Source organism: Amblyomma mixtum, chromosome 7 (assembly GCF_055824585.1).
Source record: "Amblyomma mixtum isolate Tamu chromosome 7, ASM5582458v1, whole genome shotgun sequence".
NCBI classification, from domain to species: Eukaryota; Metazoa; Arthropoda; class Arachnida; order Ixodida; family Ixodidae; genus Amblyomma; species Amblyomma mixtum.
The window spans coordinates 58,004,589-58,025,999 of record NC_143018.1 but is presented as its reverse complement, the minus strand read 5'-3'; the positions used below and the strand labels follow the sequence as shown (position 1 = coordinate 58,025,999).

Below are 21,411 nucleotides of genomic sequence, written 5' to 3'. Positions count from 1 at the left end.
CTATTACGACATGCATGCTGACCTTTGTAGAGGTTGCGATCAGAAACTATCGACGGATACCTTGCCCGGAATTGAAGAATTGAAGCAATTTGCACGCGGGACAAATGCGTAGAAGTTTCCATTAAAGTGTCCACTTAAAACGACTCGGAAAGCGCCATATTTCAAGCTTTCGAGTCACGTCGATGCGGGAACACTTCCAAGTGGAATACATGCCGAATGAAAGCCAGCCAAAGGATGTAACAAAAGAGAAAGACGCAGACAGGAAACGCTGGTTAATTCTTTGGCTAGCTTCCAGCAAGCACATCTACCAACGCACCCAGCACACAGTATTATTGTAATAAATCCTATGGCGACTTCCTTTTGCCGAGCCGGACGCTATGCCGCGTAGCGTCAGTTTTGATTCAGCTCAGAGGCTTGCCAGGCCGCGCCAGGTTGACTTCAGAGACTGAGAGAGGCTCTCCAAGCTCTTGCTCCCGTGCCCACACATTGTTTTAGGGAGTGTCTCTATTCGATGTTTGGCAGCCTGCACATTGTCGATCGCCGTAGCGCATCGTCAATTCCGATTCGACTCGAGACCTGGCGTGTCGCATCGAGCGACTCGATAAACCGAGAGCGCCACTTGTTCTGCGGCAGGATCGAACGCATCGTCAATTTCGATTCGACTCGAGTTCTGGCGTGTCGCATCGATTCGACTCGAGCGCCACTTGTTTTGCGGCAGGAGGAAGACTCCGAGGGCAACGAGTGGCGCAGCAACACCTCCTCGTCGTCGGCGCTGGACAGTCTGGAGGCGGACGGTGGCTGCGCGCCCCCGCACTCCTCCCAGCGCGGCGGTGGTCGGCTGGGCGTGCTGACGCGCTATAGCTCGGAGAGCTCGGACGTGAGCGACCTAAGCGGCGGCCGCGGGGCTCCCGAGAGCTCGCCGGACGAGCGCCGCAGCATCCCGAGCGTGACGGTGGACGCCATCGGGCTGCCGCCCCCGTCGGTGGGCCTCTACGAGGAAGTGCGCCGGTGCTCGACGGGCAGCGCCCTGCCGCGCATGCCCATACCGGAGAACCAGGTGGGCCGCCCATCCTCGAATCGAATCGAACGCTCAAGTCGAATCGTATCGAACACACGTGTCTCTCAAAAAAAATACCTGAACATACTATACATGAACGAGTTGTACCGTCTCGTTCATTTTCACTGCTTTAAACGAAGATAGAGAGAGAGATTTAAATGAATACAGAAGAGCTGTGCCTAGAGTAGCTAACCTGGCATTTACTCCATGTGAGGGTGAAGGCAGAGAGTGGAAAAGGAGGACAAAAAGGAATAAAAGAATAGGTGAAAGGTGAAATGAACCATATAGAACAGTGAAACTACATTCGCGCTCACCTGAGTCGCATAGAGCACGCAAAAGTGAAAAAAAAATTGCATTGAGCTCAGGCTTGCGCGAAGAAATGACGAGATCAAATGCCGAGAACCTTACCGAAACGCCTTGTCAGTGCTGTGTGAGGAGTTTCTCCCATCGCCTCTTAGTGCCGGGCGTGAGATGTTTTGAAACGACTGCTAATTAGGAAGAGTTTTGGAGATAACAGCATTGTCCTGAGTGATTAGTAAGTGGTGCGCAGCTGTCATGATGACACCACCAATCGGCAATCGTGAGGTCAAGTTGTGACGTGTCGTGCCATGTGTGCGCGGGCATGCGCAGCTGTGCCTCTTTCCGGGCGCCCCCCACGGCACGGGCAGCACTCACTCGCTGGACCTGCCACGCGAGGAGCTGGGCAAACCCGAGCGGAGGGCCTCGGCCCCCGAAGGGGACAACATCAAGATAGTCATCGACGACGTCGACTCTCAGGGCCCGCCGCCGACGCCGCTGCGAAAGAGAGTGATGCTGCAGAGGGACCCCGCCGACACCGGGGCACGCAGTGAGTGCAGGCGTTCACCCACGTGACACGATACACATCTGTGTTGGGGAAGTGTACAGTGGTAAGCAGCCTTGTCTAGAGCGCTCGGGCGGTGCACTTCCTTGCAAACAAATCCAGATTTTGTGGCAGCCTCTAGGGTCCAGCTGCAACGCTTGCACGGAAGTAGCGCCAGATAGCCTCGTAAACAAAGCAGGGACGAAAACTTTGCCCTGTAATGAGGGGGTGCTCTCTAATTTCGGTTTTTGTTACCAAGTGCGCACTGCTCAAGCGCTCTAGACAAGGCTGCTCACCACTGTACTGTCGTACAACCCTTACCCCCCCCCCCCCCCCCCCCCCGCAAAGTTCCGACTCGTGCTACTCTAAGTGGGGGCGCCATCTGACAAAGAACTTCGAGACATTGCAGTTCACGTTAGAATTTAAGACAGCGAATAAGCCTTCAGTTCACAAATGCACACTTAACGACCTGCACCACCTATTTAGGAAAGACGACTTAGAAGTGAACATTGTTCTCACCAGAATACCAACTGAGCTGAAATGCAGTTGTTAAATTTTCCAGGAACGCTAATTCATTTTATTTCTGGGGCTATGTTTTACACGTATCCTTTTCCCGTTTTGGTGAGCTTCCCCACTGATACCAGATGCGCGAACGACATTGCATTCTGGCTGTCAACTCCAAAGGCCCAGGCAGCAGCTGTCAATGATAAAGGCGCAAAACAACTACTCTTTCCAAAAAATTGAGGTTCCTCTTCCCCGTTCCTTGCTTAACTGCTGGTGCGTTCTGCAGCGTTAGCTCTATCAGAGAGGTTTTCGTGGGGTTTATGACGTCTTAATCGTAGCTTTGCCGTTTCTCTCATAATTAAGGGTACAGAGATGTCCCTATTTTGATATCGCTCAATCACCTTCTGGCGAATAGCTATAAGGAGAGCATTGCTGTGTTCATCTGCTGCTCAAGTAGGATGAAGAAGATCTAAAGTTAATTGCGCAAGAGCAGCATGGCCAAAAATTACCTAACAAATGTGTCAATGTTTCACACCTGTTTGACTGTACAAAGCACCCTGGCCAATCCCCCACTGTGGGTATGTGCCACTCCAACAGAGGACAACAACGACAAAAATTGCCAAGGCGAGCTCGGTTTTAGTGTGCACGAGTTGACACTAAACGCTCATTTTCCCAACGACTTCACCCCACAGAAGCGGAGCGCCAAGCCAGGGAAAAGCTTGTACCTGTTGAAAAAGTGGCACCGGGATCACACTAGACCTATTATTTGCCTTAGACCTATTTTAATTATTTTTAGTCCAATCCTAATGTAACTGTACCACCTTGCTCAGTTTTTTTATATTGATTTCAACAATGAAATTATCTTTCTCATAAATTAGTTTGTTCCCAAGATAGCCAATTTTAATTAGTCATTCATTAGTACCTCAGTGCAAAAAGAACTGCTGAAAAAAATCGTTTTTAATCCATGGCTACGTAGTATGGTGAGTAAAGAGTGCAATAATCAAAACCATTTTTCCATTTTACCCTCATTAGTAATTTTACAACACTTGGAATATCAATATTCAAGGCGTGAATGTAATGCATCAATAAACTTAGCGAAATTATAAATTTTTGAAGTGCGAATGAACAAATCTGCTTCGATTATTGCACACATTTTGCCTTAAGCTTCCCTCAGTAAACAATATGACATCTCTATCTGTCTTAGATGTTGAGATATCGACATACTAAGAAAGCCAGATGTCCAAAATTTTCATGTCATTAAATTGTCTGCTCCTACATAAATTCAGTTCATACGACGATCTGAATTTAATAGTGTGGTCAAAATGCTGATTTCTTGAAGGAAGAACTTGGTACAGTTGGAAAATAATAGCTGGAGATTCCACGAATGTCACTTTTTGAAAACCGATTTCTTGGTCATTTTTTGGTCGCAAAGACCAGTGTCCCCCCTAATAAGAACGTTATCGGTCCATATGTGGTCATAACTTTCCGTCGTTTGGTCTCGAAGAAGGCGTTCTTATAAGAGGTGCTCTGGGTGGAGGGAAGGCTTGTCGGCAGGCTCAGCCCCACATGATCTGAGCAGTCGTCGTAGTTGTACAATGACTCATAGCTCTCTCTCTCTCTCTCCCTTCCCCTCCCCTGTCGCAGCGCGCGGATTCGGCATGCGTGTGATGGGTGGCAAGAAGGCCCCCGACGGCCACCTGTACGCCGCCGTGGCCTGGGTGCTGGCCGGCTCGTCGGCAGACCTGGCCGGCCTCCAGCAGGGTGACGTCATCCTCGAGTGGAACGGCACGTCGCTCGTGGACCGCTCCTACGAAGAGGTGTGCGCCGTGCTCGACAAGTCGCCCCACAGCGTCGAGCTGGTCGTCGAGACCGGAAGGAAGATGTGAGCTGCTGCCGACGGCTGCCCGCCATCCCTAATTCTCCCGGTTTCCCTTTTTCCTCCTTACTAACAGGTTTCACTTGAGCCGCTCATACGGGATTAAGAGAATACAGAGTCCGTATGACATGAAGTATATACGTAAAGTCGTATGCTTTCCACATCCTTCCCAGTACAGCTTCCACGTGATTTTTATATAAGGTGCGTGACGTCACATAGCGTCTGTGTGGGTTTAGGCTTATTCGTATGTGTTTTCATGATTCATATAAAACTACGCGTATTCCGTATGGTTTCTATGTGAACCATACGGAAGCGAGGCATTATGGAAATCGTAGTATGGAAAGTTTTAACCAGGGATCGTTGTCGCGATACGGGTTGTCTGTCTAATCCAGTTTTAAAAAGTAGGGTCCAGCAGTTATTTAAGTTAAAAAACTGACGGGTGTAATTATGGACCTGTCCTACGCCCAGTTTTCAGAGGCTACCAGGCAGGGCACCACATACGAACCATGACGACAGCGCGCGACTCTTGAGCACGTCTGGGTGGTTCCTCTTATGTTTTCAGAAGGCGAGATGATATCTATACGTGCATAACACATGCGAACCTTTTGTGACGAATTTTTAAGTATGGGTCTAATGGTAAATTTCCCGAACGGTGTGTTTTACGCTCCCTGACGAAAAAGGTGTGACAGCTGGATTTAACATCGGGGCCTTCAGTGAAGGGACTCATATTACCAGCGCCGCAACGAATAAGTGCCTAAACCAGAATTACTAAGGGCAGTGACTGAATCCAGTGGCTACTTCGCCAGCCGTGATACTAACGGGGACACCGTAAGAACCGAACAGTTTTATTGTAGTGCTAATGTGATGGGCTTATTTGCCCACTCAGAGGCCCCCTACCTTGGCCGCCAAACCTTCGACTGCCCCCCCCCCCCCCTCATCCACCTAAAAGCCCTAGCTTGCATAGCATATCATCGATATTTCTGTTCGAAAACTGCGCGCGAGATGTTGCCACCAGCAAGGCGCGGTTGCGGCTGCTCTGTTAGCATAACGTTATTGCAACAACGGCAAGACGTGTTCGGCAGGCTGAGTACTACCCACTGTACAAACGAGGAACATAAAATGACGTGCGCCTGGTGCTGCCGCGGACTCTTCTTTCGCTCGGTAAAAGATGCGACCACGTTCGAGTTGGTCATAAGGGCTCCGGCACTTAAACATTTTACTGCTTTCTTCGAAGTAGCGCTGGACCTGATTTACCATGAGCCGTCTCCTCCTTTACGCTGTCCCAAAAGGTTCACTCGATCCATGCAGCGTTGCACTACTGTGCGGTGCCCAGTTAATGGAAGCTTAGAAACGCGGGGTCATAAATTTGGTCGAGTATACGGCACTGCACAATGCGCCACGCAACTACGGGAGAGCGTTTTTTTTTTTTTCCTTCCATCGCTTCTTTCTGTGGGTCTGATTTTTTCTACCGTAAAGCTTCAATGCTCCTGCATGTCATGACGGCATTTATAGCTAAGCATTGATTTAGGAATTATTAATGAAACGAATATATATGACAGCGTATATGAAGTTGTGCCGGCTGCCCCATGTGGTTTGTGGAGATCTCATAAATGCCCATCTACGGTTGCAAATACATAGGTGCTTCTCTCTCCTGCATCTGAACTTAGGCCTGTATTGGATACAGTGGCTTCCGATGAAGTGTACATAATACTACAGGGCTAGTCTTAAGAGGGACACTGACCCCGTGTCACGTTGGTCGGTGTCCGCACAGGCGCGTCCGTGCACAGGATGGGCACATGTGCAGAGCATGCACCGCCTTTTTACAGGAGCGCTACTGTGCGCCTGTGCGGATGGACGGGCAAAAACCGAGTAGGACGTGCGAAAAACATTTCAGACAATATCGCCTCAAAGGTAACCGCATGCAATATCAAGGTAAAAGTTCAAGGTCAAAGTTCAAGGTCAAAGGTCAAGGTCACCGTCAAGGCCAAATATCAGAGTCAAAGGTCGAAGATTGAGGCTTCACACATACCCTGGGTTTTTGAGCTTTGCTGATGAAGTAGTGCTTTTGCATTAGAGTTACCGGACATGGGAGAGACAAAGTGAGGACATGAGAGACCAGACAGCGTGATATCGGTCACGAGACAATAAAATCGTGATCGCATAATATATGTCACTCGGATGGTCGAGGCGAGACTACTCGAAGCTCTCCACTTCGGCGAGGCTTGTTTCCCAGAAGTAGCTTTTCCATGCAGTTTCTTTTTCCTTAAGTGGCTTAAACGCGATAGCGATTGATGACAGTGTGGTGCAAAGAGCTATGCCGTGTGGCGAGTTGGTTACATATCTTTTTTTTTTTGCTTTGTTAACGGGCGTTTTTGTGATCCATGGCTCGTCCACAGCAAAGCACGTCTTTATGCTCTCTGTCGCAACACCTGCTAAAGAAGCCAGCCGGCCACGTGCACGATGACGTCACTTTTTAGGAAAGTAACTTCTTACTGAGAAGTTTTTTCTCTGGATCATTCCCTCGTGAATTCATGTACCCCAAACTAGCTGTTTTGTTTTTTGCTTACTTCTTGTTGGCTACAGGTGCAGCTCTTAGTTTTTATTCTTCTTTATTGCATAACGCCAGCTGTTATGGGCAGGCTTCCTGGTTGTGGCGTTGGCGCAACATAGTGCCACGCTGATTGGTCAACATGTAGTGATGTCACGCGTGACGTCACTGCATCAAAGTGACCGCCATAGTGACTCCACGCTCACTATACCACACGACCAGTGATAACGAATAAATAAATACATATCCCCCCCCCCCCCCCCCCACCGCAAGCAGCTGTCATTGAATCACTTGTTACACAGTGGTAACCGTCCACAGAGATGTTTTTTTTTTACCTTGCAAACCTTTTAACGCTTGAAATGCCCTACACGGTCATATTTTCACTTTCTCATATCCGGTGACCTGAATCGCTTTTGGTTGCCCGGCCGTCTGCACAGGTGCACAGCGCACCTGTGCAACGGTAAGCCGGCACCTGTGCTCAGGTGCGCCTCCTCGCATGCCGAACATCGTGAAACAGTGCAACGTAGCCTGCAAATCTAGCTCTGTGATGCACACGCTTCAATGGGAGCCCGCCTCACTAATCCACGTCATGCGGCACAAGCAGCAGTACAATACTGCTCAGACAGAAAGAGCAATGACCTTGTATTCACAAGAAGGAGGCTACAGGAAGGTACCTACTGCGTTTCAGACGCAGCACTAATTTGCAGCCTGCGAGCGTTTTCCTGTATTATTGCGTTAACACTTTTGTACCTCGCTGTACGTTTGGTCCCCCCCGTCTAATGTCTTCTTTTGAGCCATTACAGTCAGCAGGTCAATTAAACTAATCTCCCGTGGCGTCGTCCGCAGGAGCAACCGTGAGCTGCGCGCCTCCACGGGCAACATCCCGTCGCGCAAGTCGTCCACGTGCTCCATCGGCGGCGGCGGCGGCGAAGGGTCGGCCACGCGCCGCAAGCTGCCCAAGACGCCCGACGAGATCTGCAACAAGGCGCACGTCCAGGGGGAGCTGGGCGTCCGCCTGTGGTACGAACCCGCCCACCTTCTAGCTTCACACGCAATACCACATGACGCACCACCAAACAGTATATCTTCCAGCCACCTTTTTGGGCTGTCAGGTAGATGTACCTACCCCGGGGAGGACGAAATTTGCGGCTCATTTAACGTGTATCCACGCTTAACTTTGAGTGGGTAATGCTCTGCTGGGGTATTCGTTGCTTCGACCAGAACCCGTATGTTCAGCTATCATAGTTGCATGGAGTAAAATGGCGGACAGTGACGGAGTTAGCCGGAAATTAGATGAAACGCTTGTGGTTCTGTGTTTACACTTAAGTGTACAAGAACCTGTCAACATTTTCCATATCCATGATCCAAAGAACGTTGGGCGCCGTTAGATAGCAGGCACTTCTTGGTTTCCTCGGATTCTTAAAGGAAAGCGGGTGTGTTGGTACGCCTCCGTGTTCCTACAACGGAAAAAGACAACGGATGAAGTAAGAGCCTAGAAAACACGAGCGCTTTGTCCGTTGTCTTTTTGCGCTGTGTGAAAGTGATTCCAGTGAAGTCAATTCATCGTTTAATGCTGTTCTTTGCAAAGATAGTGGAGTTGTTCCCATCCGACGAAACGGCCTAACTTGTCAGTGTCGCGGCTGTCCGACGCAGGTACGACGGTACCGACCTCGAGGTGACGGTGTTGGGTGCCCGAGGTCTACCCCCTCGGCGCTCCTACGTCAAGCTGCGGCTGCACGATCCCAGCTCGGGTCTGCGCGGGCCCGCCATGAAGACGCCCATCTCGGAACCTGTGGCCAACCCCGAGTGGAACAAGACGTTCGTGTTCCGCGCGCTCGAGTCCCTGGACGGTCTGTTCCTGGACCTGACCGTCTGGGACCACCGGCCCGTCGGCTCGAACGCCTTCTTGGGCGAAGTACAACTCCCGCTGGGCCGCTCACCGCTCAGAGACATGCCCGAGTGGCTCCCTCTGTCGAGGGGAGCCGGCAGCAGCCGCAGCCGATCCCAGGAACTGCCGCCAGATGACCTCATCAGGAGTTCGTCCATGGACTCTATGCGTAAGCGTCTCTCTCTCGGTGCGGGTCAGTTTGTCGGCGCGAAGAGGGACCAGAGATGGAAAGTGCCTTGTTTAAGCCCTTTTTATTTTTATAATAAATAAAAAATATGATATGAATTGATATAATATAAATATGATGTAATATCAATTCTGTTCATCGGACGAGAACTGGCGTATTCAGCATGGTATAGCCGATGTGGTTATGGCACTCGGCAGCTGACCCGAAAGACACGGGTTCGATCCCGGCCGCGGCTGTTGAATTTCGATGGAGGCGAAATTCTAGAGGCCCGTGCACTGTGCGATGTCAGTGCACGTAAAAGAACCCCATGTGGTCTAAATTTCCGGAGCCGTTCACTATGGTGTCCCTCATACCCTGGGCTACTTTGGGACATTAAATCCCAATAAGCAAACCAAACTAATTCTGTTGATATCTTTTTTGTAGCTTGGACATGTAAAATGCACACATGTATTGTATTAAAAGCATACCTTTAATAGTGCGCTTTATGATTCTATTTACAGTGATTTCAAGAACGAGAAGTACATAAAGCAGCTTGGTTAAAAGAGATGCAAATTTAAAAAGAACGAAACGGCACAGCGCATTCTGCAGAAAGGCTGTACTGAAGCGCGTATACATGTTAAACACAAAATAGAATAAAGTTTTAACTGAGCAATAACAAATCAAGAGAGCTTTCAGGATCTTTTAATAACCCGAATTAAGAGACTAAAGAGCAATCCAGAAAATATCACGCCAGCTCATTTCATTAGTTCACAGACATTTTGCTCGTGCGCTGACGCGCTGGCCATTTAAACGCTTTTCCTGAAATATGCGAGTCCCTGAAAAGGTATTTCTTCAATGAACTGTCGTTCGTTTCCCTGCTGCTCTCCACCCCCCAGTGCTGCACCCGGACGATGCCTGGCAGGGCAACCCCGTGGAGCGAAAGTCCTCCGCGCCGTCCGTCTACTCGGTGTCCTCGGGAGGGGGACGCAACCGGCAACTCCTCGCCCAGGACAGCCTGCCCGGTACGCCCTGGGAACGGGACACGGTTATCCCCGCGGACTGGGACAAAACGGACTTATCTAGAAACTTTATCAGCGGGAACCCCCAATGAACAGGAAAATAAGGCAATGTAAAGGTGTTCGGGCAAAGCCAATAAACGAGGTATAGAAGATCAAGGCATCATATGAGGTTTGTGTCACGTTCTTTGAAGACAACGATAAACTGTAGGGCACCTAGTTCGACCTTTCTCTACGGCAGGGCAAGTAGCTGTAAAGCTCTGATAGCTGTGCTTGCTTAATCTAGTAGGTTTTGCGTTGTTCAGAGAAAAACCTAAGAAAAATTTTCTTGTACAAAACATTGGCTTGCTCCCGCTCAAACTTCGCATAGTAGTGGCATTGGCGGTCAGCTGAAGTTGAAAGTTTACTGAGCGTTTAGAACAAATCACACACGAAATACACAAGAGGTCCCGTGGTACAAGACCACAGGCGGGACCTCCCATAATAATATCAATGAAATTGTATAAGCAACGAATCAGTGGATGCAATGCAGGGAACAAAGCCTAACCAAATTAACAACCTAAAGAACAAGATATACACTCTGTTATACTACAGTTTGGTAGAGTACATGCCTAAATCGCTGAGAATTATTCTAAAGTCCGCACCATATACGATGATCCCGTACCAAAGCAGATAGTTTCGCGACCGCTGTACAGGCAACGCCATCTTTCGCCTCCAAGAAATTGGGAAGCGCTCTTCGTTTTGCGTCTCGCGTTCTTCTTTTGTCATTCTGCCGCCGCAAATAGCTGGCGCTACCTGCAAAACTGTTAGGAAAACCGTCTTTTCCGGTCCGTCGTCGCCGCGTACGATGAGGACGTTCTATTAATTCTCACCAATTCAGGCATATAGGCGGCCTAAACGTAGTCTAACACAAAAGTGACCGCCGAATACTACCGCTGGCGAAATTTGAGCCTCAAGAAAGGTGCGGTTCGGCCGAGATAATTATTTTTTCAATGTTATCTGAATGACGCGACATAAGTATGCCGGACACCGGAAGACCAGAGGCTCACTTATCTCTCTTATCTATCGCAAGTGTAGCTGTCCCCCAGTTTTACGCGAAAGACTTCTTATTCTGTATCTCTGATAGGCCTATCGTAATAAATCCGTAATTTGAATCCGCAATCCGTTTCTTCAGTCTGGTTGTGCTGCTTGTATGCCTAACCCCCGGTCTTTCATACTGAGAACATGTCACAGTTTCAAAAACCCAGTCTCGTCGGCGCTTATTCTAACAATTTTTAATGCGCCTAAGTGCGCCGAAATAGGTATTGCACAGAGAAAAAATTTGGAACTGTGCTAAAAAGTTCGACGTTCTTTAAACACACCCACTGACTCACATTACCTGTCATCGAAATTGAAGAATGAAATGCTGTTTCCAAGTGGTTACGCGAGCAACCGTTTTACATTACATGCAGTAAGAGGGACAAAAAAAAAATGTCTTCGTTTTAGCCTATTGGCAAATTGCAGCGCAGCAGTAACAAGTACGAGACGAGAAGAACGCAAACACAAGCGCTGACTAACAACCCTCGTCTCGTCTCGTCCTTGTTACTGCTGCGCTGCAATTTTCCAGTATGCAGAACCAACCAGCCAGTCACTATGTTTTAAGCAAATCGTTTTAGCCATTTGAGAAGTGACATCGCAATCTTAGTCGGATCGATCATTCGCAGAGCTGTACACGTCTTCGCCTACACAAACCCCGGAGAGGGCCAAGAGTGCCAGCTTCAAGGTTCGCCGAAATGTCAACCTTCCCGACACCGCCGGTGAGTGTGCGGGGGTTGGCTGCAATGATTAGCGCGCAAGTTCTGCGGGGCTGGGTGCCGCCCTTCCCGTTCTTCTTTACACCACCAGTGGCTGCACGAAACAGGTTGCTCCTGCAACTGCTTATTCTTCATGATCATGAATGGCAGTTTACCAATGTCCTGCAAGAGAAAAGTATACAACAGCTGTATCCTACCGGTACTCACCTGTGGGGCAGAAACGTGGAGGCTAACAAAGAGGGTTCAGCTTAAGTTAAGGACAACGCAGCGAGCTATGGAAAGAAAATTGATAGGTGTAAAGTTAAGAGATCGGAAGCGGGCGGAGTGGGTAAGAGAACGAACGCGGGTTAATGAAAGCCTAGTCGAAATCAAGAGGAAGAAATGGGCTTGGGCAGGGCATGTAATGCGAAGGCAAGATAACCGCTGGTCCTTAACGGTAACGGAGTGGATTCCAAGAGAAGGCAGGCGTAGCACGGGCCGGCAGAAAGCCAGGTGGGCGATGAGGTCAAGAAATTTGCGGGAATACGGTGGCCGCTACTGGCGAAGGACAGGGTTAATTGGAGAGACATGGGAGAGGCCTCTGCCCTGCAGTGGGCGTAGTCAGGCTGATGATGATGGTGGTGATGACCTTAGGCACAATGTGCAAGTAAAAAAAATACTTATCAAGTATAGCAAATTGGCTGCTATTTTCGATGCAACCAGCTAAACGCTAGTGTAATCATAAAAGACCTCACCAAATCGTTGGCTTGCAACTAAGATATATTTCGCTAAACAGATGGAGTTGAATAGCGACAAACATAGACTGTGAGTTCATTTTGCCGCCTTATCTAAATTACTACGAACTAACGGGCTAGTTCGCTGGGTTATCTTCAGGAACAGTACAGAAATGCAGGGGAACTCGAAAATAGCTCTAAAATTGCCGCGCGAAGTTTTTTGTGCCCAGTAGGTTCGAATACGCATCCGATAATACACAGCCATCAACACTCTCACTTTGCTGCCATGTTTGCATCAATCCATAACCTCGCTGCGCGCTTCATATTACCATCATATACTACTACCAGTCACAGTGCCAGAACAACTTAATCCTTTCTTGGCCTCAACTGCTTGGCTTTCGGATTTAACGTTAAGCAGCCGTATTCTCTTTTCTGAGATTACGTGTAATTCGATTTTTCTAATCACAGACTCAACTTTAACTCTTCCCGTTCACGCATGACACTTTTTGTTCAAGGTTGTTCAAGCGCGGACGTCGATACAGCACGGGAATGGTGTGACGTCAGATCAACCAGAAGTCGTCACAGCATAGTGAAAATTGTCCAAAAATGCTCGGAAAAACGTCGGATTTGTGTCAAATTAGATAGAGAAATGTGTAATTAAGCGTTATTTACACTTAAGATCCCCGAAAGATGTATAATTCGGGTATCAATATAGCCACGGGAACGGTGTGACGTCACATCCACCGGAAGTCGTCACGACATAGTGTCCTCGGCTTTCGCCTCTCATCACTTTAGTTGCCAAAGTGTCCTCACAATTTTTACTTCGGTGTCAGTTCGAGGCTGTTTCAAGGTCAAGCAGGCTTGAGACAAAGATCGGCGAAATGGGACTTAAGTCATACCCTTAAGGGTATGACTTAATGGATTAATTAATGCCCATATCTCCGAAATTGGTAATTCTCTACTTAACAGTCATGGATCCCTGGGAGTCCCCATATCACTCCTGGCGCAGTGGTGCGGCGGTTAAGCGATGCGCCACTGCCCTACGATGGCAGGTGCAGCCCCCTGTAAGGCCTGTGTGGGACTAGAGAGGCTTTGGACAGACAAACATCGGCGAAATCTGAGACTGAGGGTTTTAGTGCTAGCACTATAAGTGTTCTAGATTGGCATATGAAGCAGAGCAGTTCTTTTGGAGTTCGGCGCTCCGCGGGTTTGGAGTTCTAGCGCTCCCAAACGGATAACCTGTCGCCATTGCTCTCCTTGCACAGCAATGGACGAGAGGCGATCCCTGCCCCGGCGGAAGCTGTCGCGCGCCGTCAGCCTCAAGTCGGACGAGAGGGTCAACCAAGTCCCCGTCAACAAAGGTAAGCAGCGTATGCGGAAGGACTCCACCATGGTCCCGACAACTTGGGTACCGGTTTAGCTGGCACTGATTTCACGAGTTAAGAGCAACGTTGATAGGAGTGCGTGAGATAGCTAGCGGATGCATGTGTTTGCTAAACAACACCGTTGCTTTTTAGAGCGAACGCGTAGTACTTCGCTAGCAACCCAGGAAAGGCCGATGGGTCTCTGAAGCCTCGACCTTTGATTTTTTTAGATAAAATGATTTGGATACGGTGTGGCTAAGGGAAGGTCACGTAATACTAAAGTTTCTTTGATCTTTCGCCATTTTGTGTTCGGAGAGTCGCCCTTCCTCTGCTGAGCCGAACCACCTGCCACGGAATCGCTGCACCGCTTGGGAGCCATTCTCCTCCACTAGCTGCCGCACACCGACTGACGACGGAGCAGCGCTCGACGCCGACAGCTCCACCTGTCGACGAAGACGACGTCACATTCTGGCAGCTGCGTTCGTCGATGAGTCACCCCAGGCGCTGGATGTAACGCCGGACGGACGGACGGGAAAATGAGCCATTAAAGGTTTTCGCGTTAAAAGAAGTTGTCTTGCAGGACAATGTAAGGCAATGTCTAAGCAACAGTCAACCGAATTCGAATGACCAGTTAAGGCTGTGTTTAGGCATAGTCAAGCTAATTCCAAATCAAGAGCTTTCGCACGTCTTAATGGCATTAAAGCTGACATTTTTGTTCTTTCTTTCTTTTTCCCTCCATTTTTACTCCTTCATGCTTAGAGTGCATTGTGATCAGCACTGAGCCCAATCGTGCTGTTTCGTCTCCGACCGCGGGTTCGCACTGACGTCGCTTGGTTTTTCGATAAATTACTAAGCATAAGACAGCACTCACTCTTCCGACGAGTTTTGTCAAGCGAACATTGCTGGAGAGAAAAATTGGCGGTTCCACTTCGCCTGTTGCAATCGCGCTTTCCAATGTATCGGGTTCTTAAGGTTCGTGTCTGCACTGTCTGCAGAGGCGCATTTCTGACGGTGCCATTGCTTAAGCGATATGCTGTGCCGCTGAGCACCTTAAGCGCACTTTGATGACTCATAACTTCCCTTGTGGTTGTTGTTGCCTTAGGGACAGTGGCGGCCTATCCTATGTTTCACCTTTAACATAGTTTTTTTTTTACACTTCCCGACGCTAGGGGGCTGACGAGTATGATGGATCGACAGTAATCATGCCGAGCTGGCACTAGCTCGAGTGTCATACATGTAAGAGATGCGAGTTCGCGCTAGTCATTTCCATGCATGTTTTCTTTGCCTTTGTTAAGAATTGCGTTCCTAACAACGTTTTTTGTTTAACACGATGCTGTAGGTTACGACAGTGTCCAGCTTTTCTTGTGGCTCACCCCTGCTTTCTATACTCCTCTCTGTCATTAACTATTCATCACATGCTACGATGACTACTTACATCGAAAAGTATTTGCAACAACTAAGAGAAAATTGCACCGACTTCCCAAAATCGTGCAGAGGAAAAGTAACTAAAATAGGGATTCTTTTCCCCTAAGGATAGGCATTTTCGGTTGCATAGAACATTGCTGTACCCCGTCTAGTACAGTTCAGTGACGACTCTGGAATGACGTCTAAGGTCTGAGGACGTCACGACTGATCGGGAAATAATACATTGCGAAAAGGAAACACCAACGCTTCGGAGAGATAAAAGACGTTTCGATGGAACCGAAGCATCTTTTGAACCTTCTAATAACTACACTTAGTGGACGTTCCTGTTTCCCTTTTACATCAGTTAGAACTGTATTGCTTCAAGGTGCTGAATATTGTTACGGTGCACAGTCGCGAGGAGAAAAGGACGTTGTTTTGACGCTGTGCAGTTGACGACGACGAGGACGCTGCAGCTAGTGCTTGGGGTGACTTGGTTTTGGTGTGCCTTCCGACTGCCGCCTGTCGCGCCTGCTGCTGAGCTAACCCCGTCATATTTGGTGGACGAGCGGGGTATCGATCCCCGTACCTCTCGCAACCCCCAGCTAACCCCATAATAATATGCTCGGAAAGTCGAAGACGTGACTGTGAATTCTAGACGCCCATGTAATGTGCAATGTCAGTGTACGTCACGTTAAAGGGTTAAAGAACCCCAGGTGGTCGAAATTTCCGGAGCCCTTCACTACGGCGTCCCTCATAGCCTGAGTCGCTTTGGGACGTTAAAGCCCCATAAAGCTAAACCTAAACCTGAGTTTCGGTGTATATGACTCTCAAGATTGCGCTGTGCAGGACATTTCCGTGGATCTACGGGCAGCTGTCAAGTGTGATTGTTAATTCGTGTGATTTTATGTCCACACCTATACTCTAAACAGAAAGTAGTAAAAAAGAAATAAGCCATCCTCTAGGGCACTCTTTAAAAGAAAGCGCGCTCATTAAAAGGACGAAACATGAGCTTGTTACAAGAGCTTACGCGATAAAGAGCTGGTTTCATTTTTAAATGAACAGCTGCTGGTTGCGTCGCGTTCATGAGGATGTCCCGGGTTAGTCTTTGTCCTGCCTAATTGAATACAGGCCCACTGAAGTTATCGGTATTTGGCAAAATGCCGAAAACCGTATAACGAAATTTGGTTATCCTTATAACTGCTCATAACCCCTGCGCTGACATGATGAGGCTTCTTCATAATGAGGACGGTCCGCTCTAAATAAAATGTGACGCCGTAGCAGGAAAAAGTTCTAAGGTAAATACCGACAGGTGTCGCCGCTATTGGAGCCGTGAATGGTCTGGAGGCACGTGATGTGGTTCCCCAAAGCAAATGAAAGTTCCCCACGTGGTGCGACCGCTGCATCGCAGGTGGAGGAGGCGACGGCGGCGACAGCAGCTCCAGCTCGGAGCGTTGTCCCCAGGAGGTGGGGCCTGGCCAGAAGAACTCGAGGCGGGACCTGGCGCGCCTCGGCGAGCTAAAGCTGGGCTTCATCATGACCAAGGGCCAGCTGGAAGTGGAGGTGGTCTGCGCCAGGGGCCTGCCTCTTGGGTCGGGAGGAACTCCGCCCGGTGAGTACATATATTTTTTTTTTAAATAACAGCGCTCTTTACCTCTGTGTGACCTTCCCAAGAATGACCAGTCTCGGAGTTTACTACATTAGTCCTGCAAGCATCTGCCATCTACTGCTAATATGAAACGCACTTCACACACAACCGACGATTACCAGGCCGATCTCAAGAATTTGGAAGCCAAATTTGGCCCTAAATTTGTAGTCCTATAGGCACGCCTCGCAGCCAAACTCACAACACTCGCCGAGCAACTTTCTATTGCCTCGAACGACAGATGGGCACATTCCTCACACGCCTAGCCCAAACACTCGAACATAACCATGTGCAAGAGTTGCATATTGTTATGTTATGTTATGTTACGTTACGTTACATTACATTATGTTATATTATGTTATGTTATCTTATGTTATGTTATGTTATGTTATGTTATGTTATGTTATGTTACGTTATGTTACGTTATGTTACGTTATGTTATGTTATGTTATGTTATGTTATGTTATGTTATGTTATGTTATGTTATGTTATGTTATATGTGACGTCTCAGCGTAGCAGAGTTTTTCTCGTTGCCCTTCCCCAACCGCCGCGTCAGTGGGATTTCTTTCTTTCCGCAGACACCTACGTGAAGACGTACCTGAAGGAGGGCGATCGCCAGATGCAGAAGCGCAAGACCCGGGTGGTGCGCCACTCGTGCGAGCCGCAGTACCGCCAGACGCTCAAGTACACAGCCGCCGACGTGCTCGGCCGCTCGCTGCTGGTCACCGTGTGGGAGCGCGCCCGCGGCTTCGACCACAACCAGCCGCTGGGCGCCGCCCTCGTGCAGCTGGACCGACTCGAGCTCAGCCGCCTCACGCTCGCCTGGTACGCGCTCCAGACGCCCGCGGGGCCGGCCTCGGCGTCGGGGCCTCGCGGCAACGGCGACGAGGACGACGATGACGACGACGACTCGCCGTGAATGAAGACGTCGTTCTCAGCGGGGGAACGCACACGTCATGGTTCAGTCAGGGTCCCAGTCCAGATGGACACGCTGCGTTGTCCTCCGCAGCTGTGACATTCTCGGCCAATCCCTGAGTTTCTTTCGCAAGAACGGACGGAGCTAGGAGTTTTTTTTTTTTTCGTTAACGGGGACAGTGTTCCAGCGTTCTTGCTGCCAAGGCTTCGTCACGCTGATGGCAGACAACAGGTGGCCACGAGGACGGGCCAGAGGGCGTCACTGGAGACCTGGCTGCACGTCTGTTGCCTGTCCGAGCTGTATGACAAGACCAAAAGCATTTGCTGTTCTCTTAGGGGAGATCTTCGCAACCATTGCACACCATTGCGCAGAATGGCTTCGTCTTGAGGCAACCACGAAGGCCTACACGTCGTTTATAAGATGCGCAGTTAAAAGTTCGTTGTTGAGAAGAAGTTCGTTGTACGACTGGGTTTTCTGAAAGGTCGAAAGAAGTTGAGTTCTTCAGGAGAGTTAAGACGCAGCGCCGTTGCCGGTTCTTTTCAAAGTTTGTCTTTCCCCAGACTTTCACACGTGTCACTTTTCGTTTCCTAGGCATGCAGGCTCAGAACAGAAATGGCGTTTGGGTCATGGCATTTGCTGGGTAGATGGTAGCCTCACGTTCTGGAGGAGCACAACTAACTTTTTATAAATGAAGACTCGCACATCAGATACAAGATTGCCTTTTCGTCGTATTACTTTGTTGCTGAAGATACAAGCTTACGTGATTTTGCTTTCTATGGCAATGTCATTATTGGCGACCAAGAAAACTACCGTATTCAAAAGGGTAGCTACACTTGGGCTTGTTCGGAAATGTCAGTTATGTCGGGGCTTTTACGCAGGAAGTAGGTAGAACAAGACAGAAATAAAAAATAAATTCACTTAGAGAGTACGAAAAATGAAGCATCACGTGACCAGTCGCAACGGAAGACATGTCAGTCTGTTTGCAAAGTTCGAAGCTGTTGAAACAGAATCCCGTAGTGTCACTCGTAGTAAATTCGCGTCGTTTACTCAGAAAATTTTAGACTATATATGTCGCCTTCTGCACGAAAAGATGTCTCCGTTCCCGCCATACACTCTGCACGAGCTGCGTAGCTGCCATACAAAATACTCCGGAAATACATTCGACCAGAGACGTCGGTCAGGACAGGACACGTGACGGAGCACGTCAGCAATGGGAGGCGGCTAACCTCTGTTTGGGGAGAGTAGCATCAACTTCTGCCGTTTGACTCGACTTGTGGCTTCAGTCCAGCTTCCCGCTCGGACGATGCGGAATCTACCAAGCCTCAGCAGACTGCAACTGGCTCGCACAGGCACACGTGGCTAGGACAAGTCTCAGGGGCTGCGATTCCTGTCCTTCGTGCGTCCTATTTTCATCGTCCTCCAATGTCGTACCTACCTGCGTTGTGTTCTGGGAAGATTTGCTACGCGCAGCTTACCGGCGTCGAACCAGCGCGCACCCGTGTCGGCGCCATTTTTGTTCCCGGCGTCTATATCAATCGTGTGTATGTGTGTGCGTGTGTGTGCGTGCTATCTCACACCTCCAAGTGGTGCACCGGCCATCTCAAGGGAGAAACTGTGCCACGTGTCTCGCAGAAACTCTTGCAACGTGTGTGGTGTTTAAGGTTACTTTGTAAGCGCATCCTTTCAGCCTTGCCTTTCCCGCCAGCGATGTTTCCTCGTCATTTAAGACGGCGCTGAGCCCTTCACTAATTCCTTGTGGACGTTGTTTCCGCGAAAATGCCTGAGATTTGGCGTGCCTGTGACAGCAATTTACGTTTTTTTTTCTTCCCAAGGCCCAGAAATTTCGGTACGCCTGCTGCACGTCGAATGTGGACGAGATGCGGAGCTATTAGTAAACACGCCACACAGAAAGGTGGCTAAACCTAACGCAATACGCGCCTTAACGACTGTGGTTTGTGGTATAGATGGTCCACAGTATAAAAAACTGAAATAGAGTTAAAAGGTAGTAGTTATACGTACTATTCTTAGCGCGCATCAGCCACGTTATTAATAAGTATTTGCGTCGTCAGCGGTGTTACCGCGTAGGCATCGTGTCCAACATAGCTAGCTGTACTATGAACAGGGTGCACGGGGAAATGTGAGAAAGAGGCAGTGGGCGACCAGCACAATTTATCCGAGCACATGATGTGCCAAGGTAAACGCCAAAAAATGTATTATGCTCAAGCAAAAGCAGCAAAAAAAAATGGAACATGAGTAGCGGAAGAGGGAATGTCAAAGGTATTATGTGCGTCGTGCAGGGTGTTGTTTCCCCTTGTTCTGTCACAAGTGACCCAAGGTTGTCCTTACCTGCTGAATTCTGTGCAGTCCGGCTTTAAAATACACCGCAGCTATACCTGAACTGCGCTTGCAATATCAACCGTTTTCAATGTCGTGGCCCTTTTGTGTCAGTTACATGCATTCCTTATTGTCCGAGTTTTTGTATACACTTTCGTTTTCGTCTTGGTTTTATTCATAGGCGCCCTCTGTAACTTGGCACCACGTGATACGTTTACGTGGGCGAAGAAGACCTGACCAACACGACAGTAGAGGTTCGGCAAGCCCGTGTTTAGTCAGGAAATATCCTCATTACCTCTGTAAAATTTCGATGTCGTTTATTTTACACACAAAAGCACGTCGACCTGCTCCAGAGTGCCGTATTGTACTCTGCAACAACCCGGTGCCTCCGGTCCTCGCGTCATCGGTCGCGACAACAGTGACGTCAGCACCAATACGCGCGCACGTTTTCAGAGAAGTATATATACATATAGTGAGGACGGGCGACGTACGAGGAACGTGTATTTTTGTTGCGCAACCACGGCAGAGGGAAAGAGCGTTATTTTGACGGGCTTTACAGTACATAGGATGCCGCAGAGTGAGCAAGAAAACAAAAAGAGTACCTGTGCCTCCTCCAGAGTGAGCCTGTATAGCTTTATTTTGCCAGCTTGTAGGAAGCTATCATGGTGTGCTAAGTTTTATTCGCTGTTTGTCGTTGATACGTGACACGGACTGTCTATCCCAGGAACCTCAAGACTGGGCTACAGCCTGCGTATGAAGTGTTGTATCTCATCCAAACACCTGCATCCAGTGTTTTGTACGTTCTTCCATCGTACTTAATGCCTTTGTGACCCCTTTGAAACTGCTGCTGTGTGCAGAAAGTGGTAGTGTAGTAATGAAGAGTATTTCTCTTATCTCCCGCACCGCGGCGCGCCATCGTTTATAACGGAGGGATAGCACGAACCACTACCGTGATCCGCTACCGCGCGTCGTCAGTGCGTATGCACTGATTGGTCCTGACGCGGCAGGCGGGCCCGCAGCTTGCCGGTACCTGGCGCCATCTAGTGCACTCTGGGCGATGTACGCATGCGCAGTGGCGACCCGCGGATACGGATCACGGTAGCGGTTCGTGCTATGTTATAGCTCTCTAATAATGCACGGCGTCATCTCAGTCATCTTCAACGGGCCTCTGCTGGTGCTCGGTTCGAAGGTTGGCGAAGTTAACCGGTCACAAAAGGCCGCCAAATACGTAAAGCCTCTTGCATGCCCCCAACCGATCGACGGAGCAGCGTTCGAAACGTCACGAGAGCACGCCGTGTCCGTAAATTGTAAGCTGGCTACAGGGCACGCACTATATGTGAGTGCGAAGT

General features: G+C 49.1%; 1 protein-coding gene across 1 annotated transcript in view; it reads left to right on the top strand.

Moving 5' to 3' along the window:
* The window catches only part of LOC149336174 (uncharacterized), a 148,013-nt gene extending 127,994 nt beyond the window's left edge, over positions 1 to 20,019 (top strand). The window contains exons 7-16 of the mRNA XM_089552686.1: positions 719 to 1,057; positions 1,688 to 1,904; positions 4,047 to 4,284; positions 7,673 to 7,846; positions 8,480 to 8,883; positions 9,777 to 9,902; positions 11,600 to 11,692; positions 13,668 to 13,763; positions 16,579 to 16,779; positions 17,391 to 20,019. Coding sequence (XP_089408812.1) covers positions 719 to 1,057; positions 1,688 to 1,904; positions 4,047 to 4,284; positions 7,673 to 7,846; positions 8,480 to 8,883; positions 9,777 to 9,902; positions 11,600 to 11,692; positions 13,668 to 13,763; positions 16,579 to 16,779; positions 17,391 to 17,731 — 2,229 coding nt within the window. The 3' untranslated portion in view covers positions 17,732 to 20,019. The remainder of the gene's footprint in view (positions 1 to 718; positions 1,058 to 1,687; positions 1,905 to 4,046; positions 4,285 to 7,672; positions 7,847 to 8,479; positions 8,884 to 9,776; positions 9,903 to 11,599; positions 11,693 to 13,667; positions 13,764 to 16,578; positions 16,780 to 17,390) is intronic.
* The last annotated feature ends 1,392 nt before the right edge of the window (positions 20,020 to 21,411 follow it).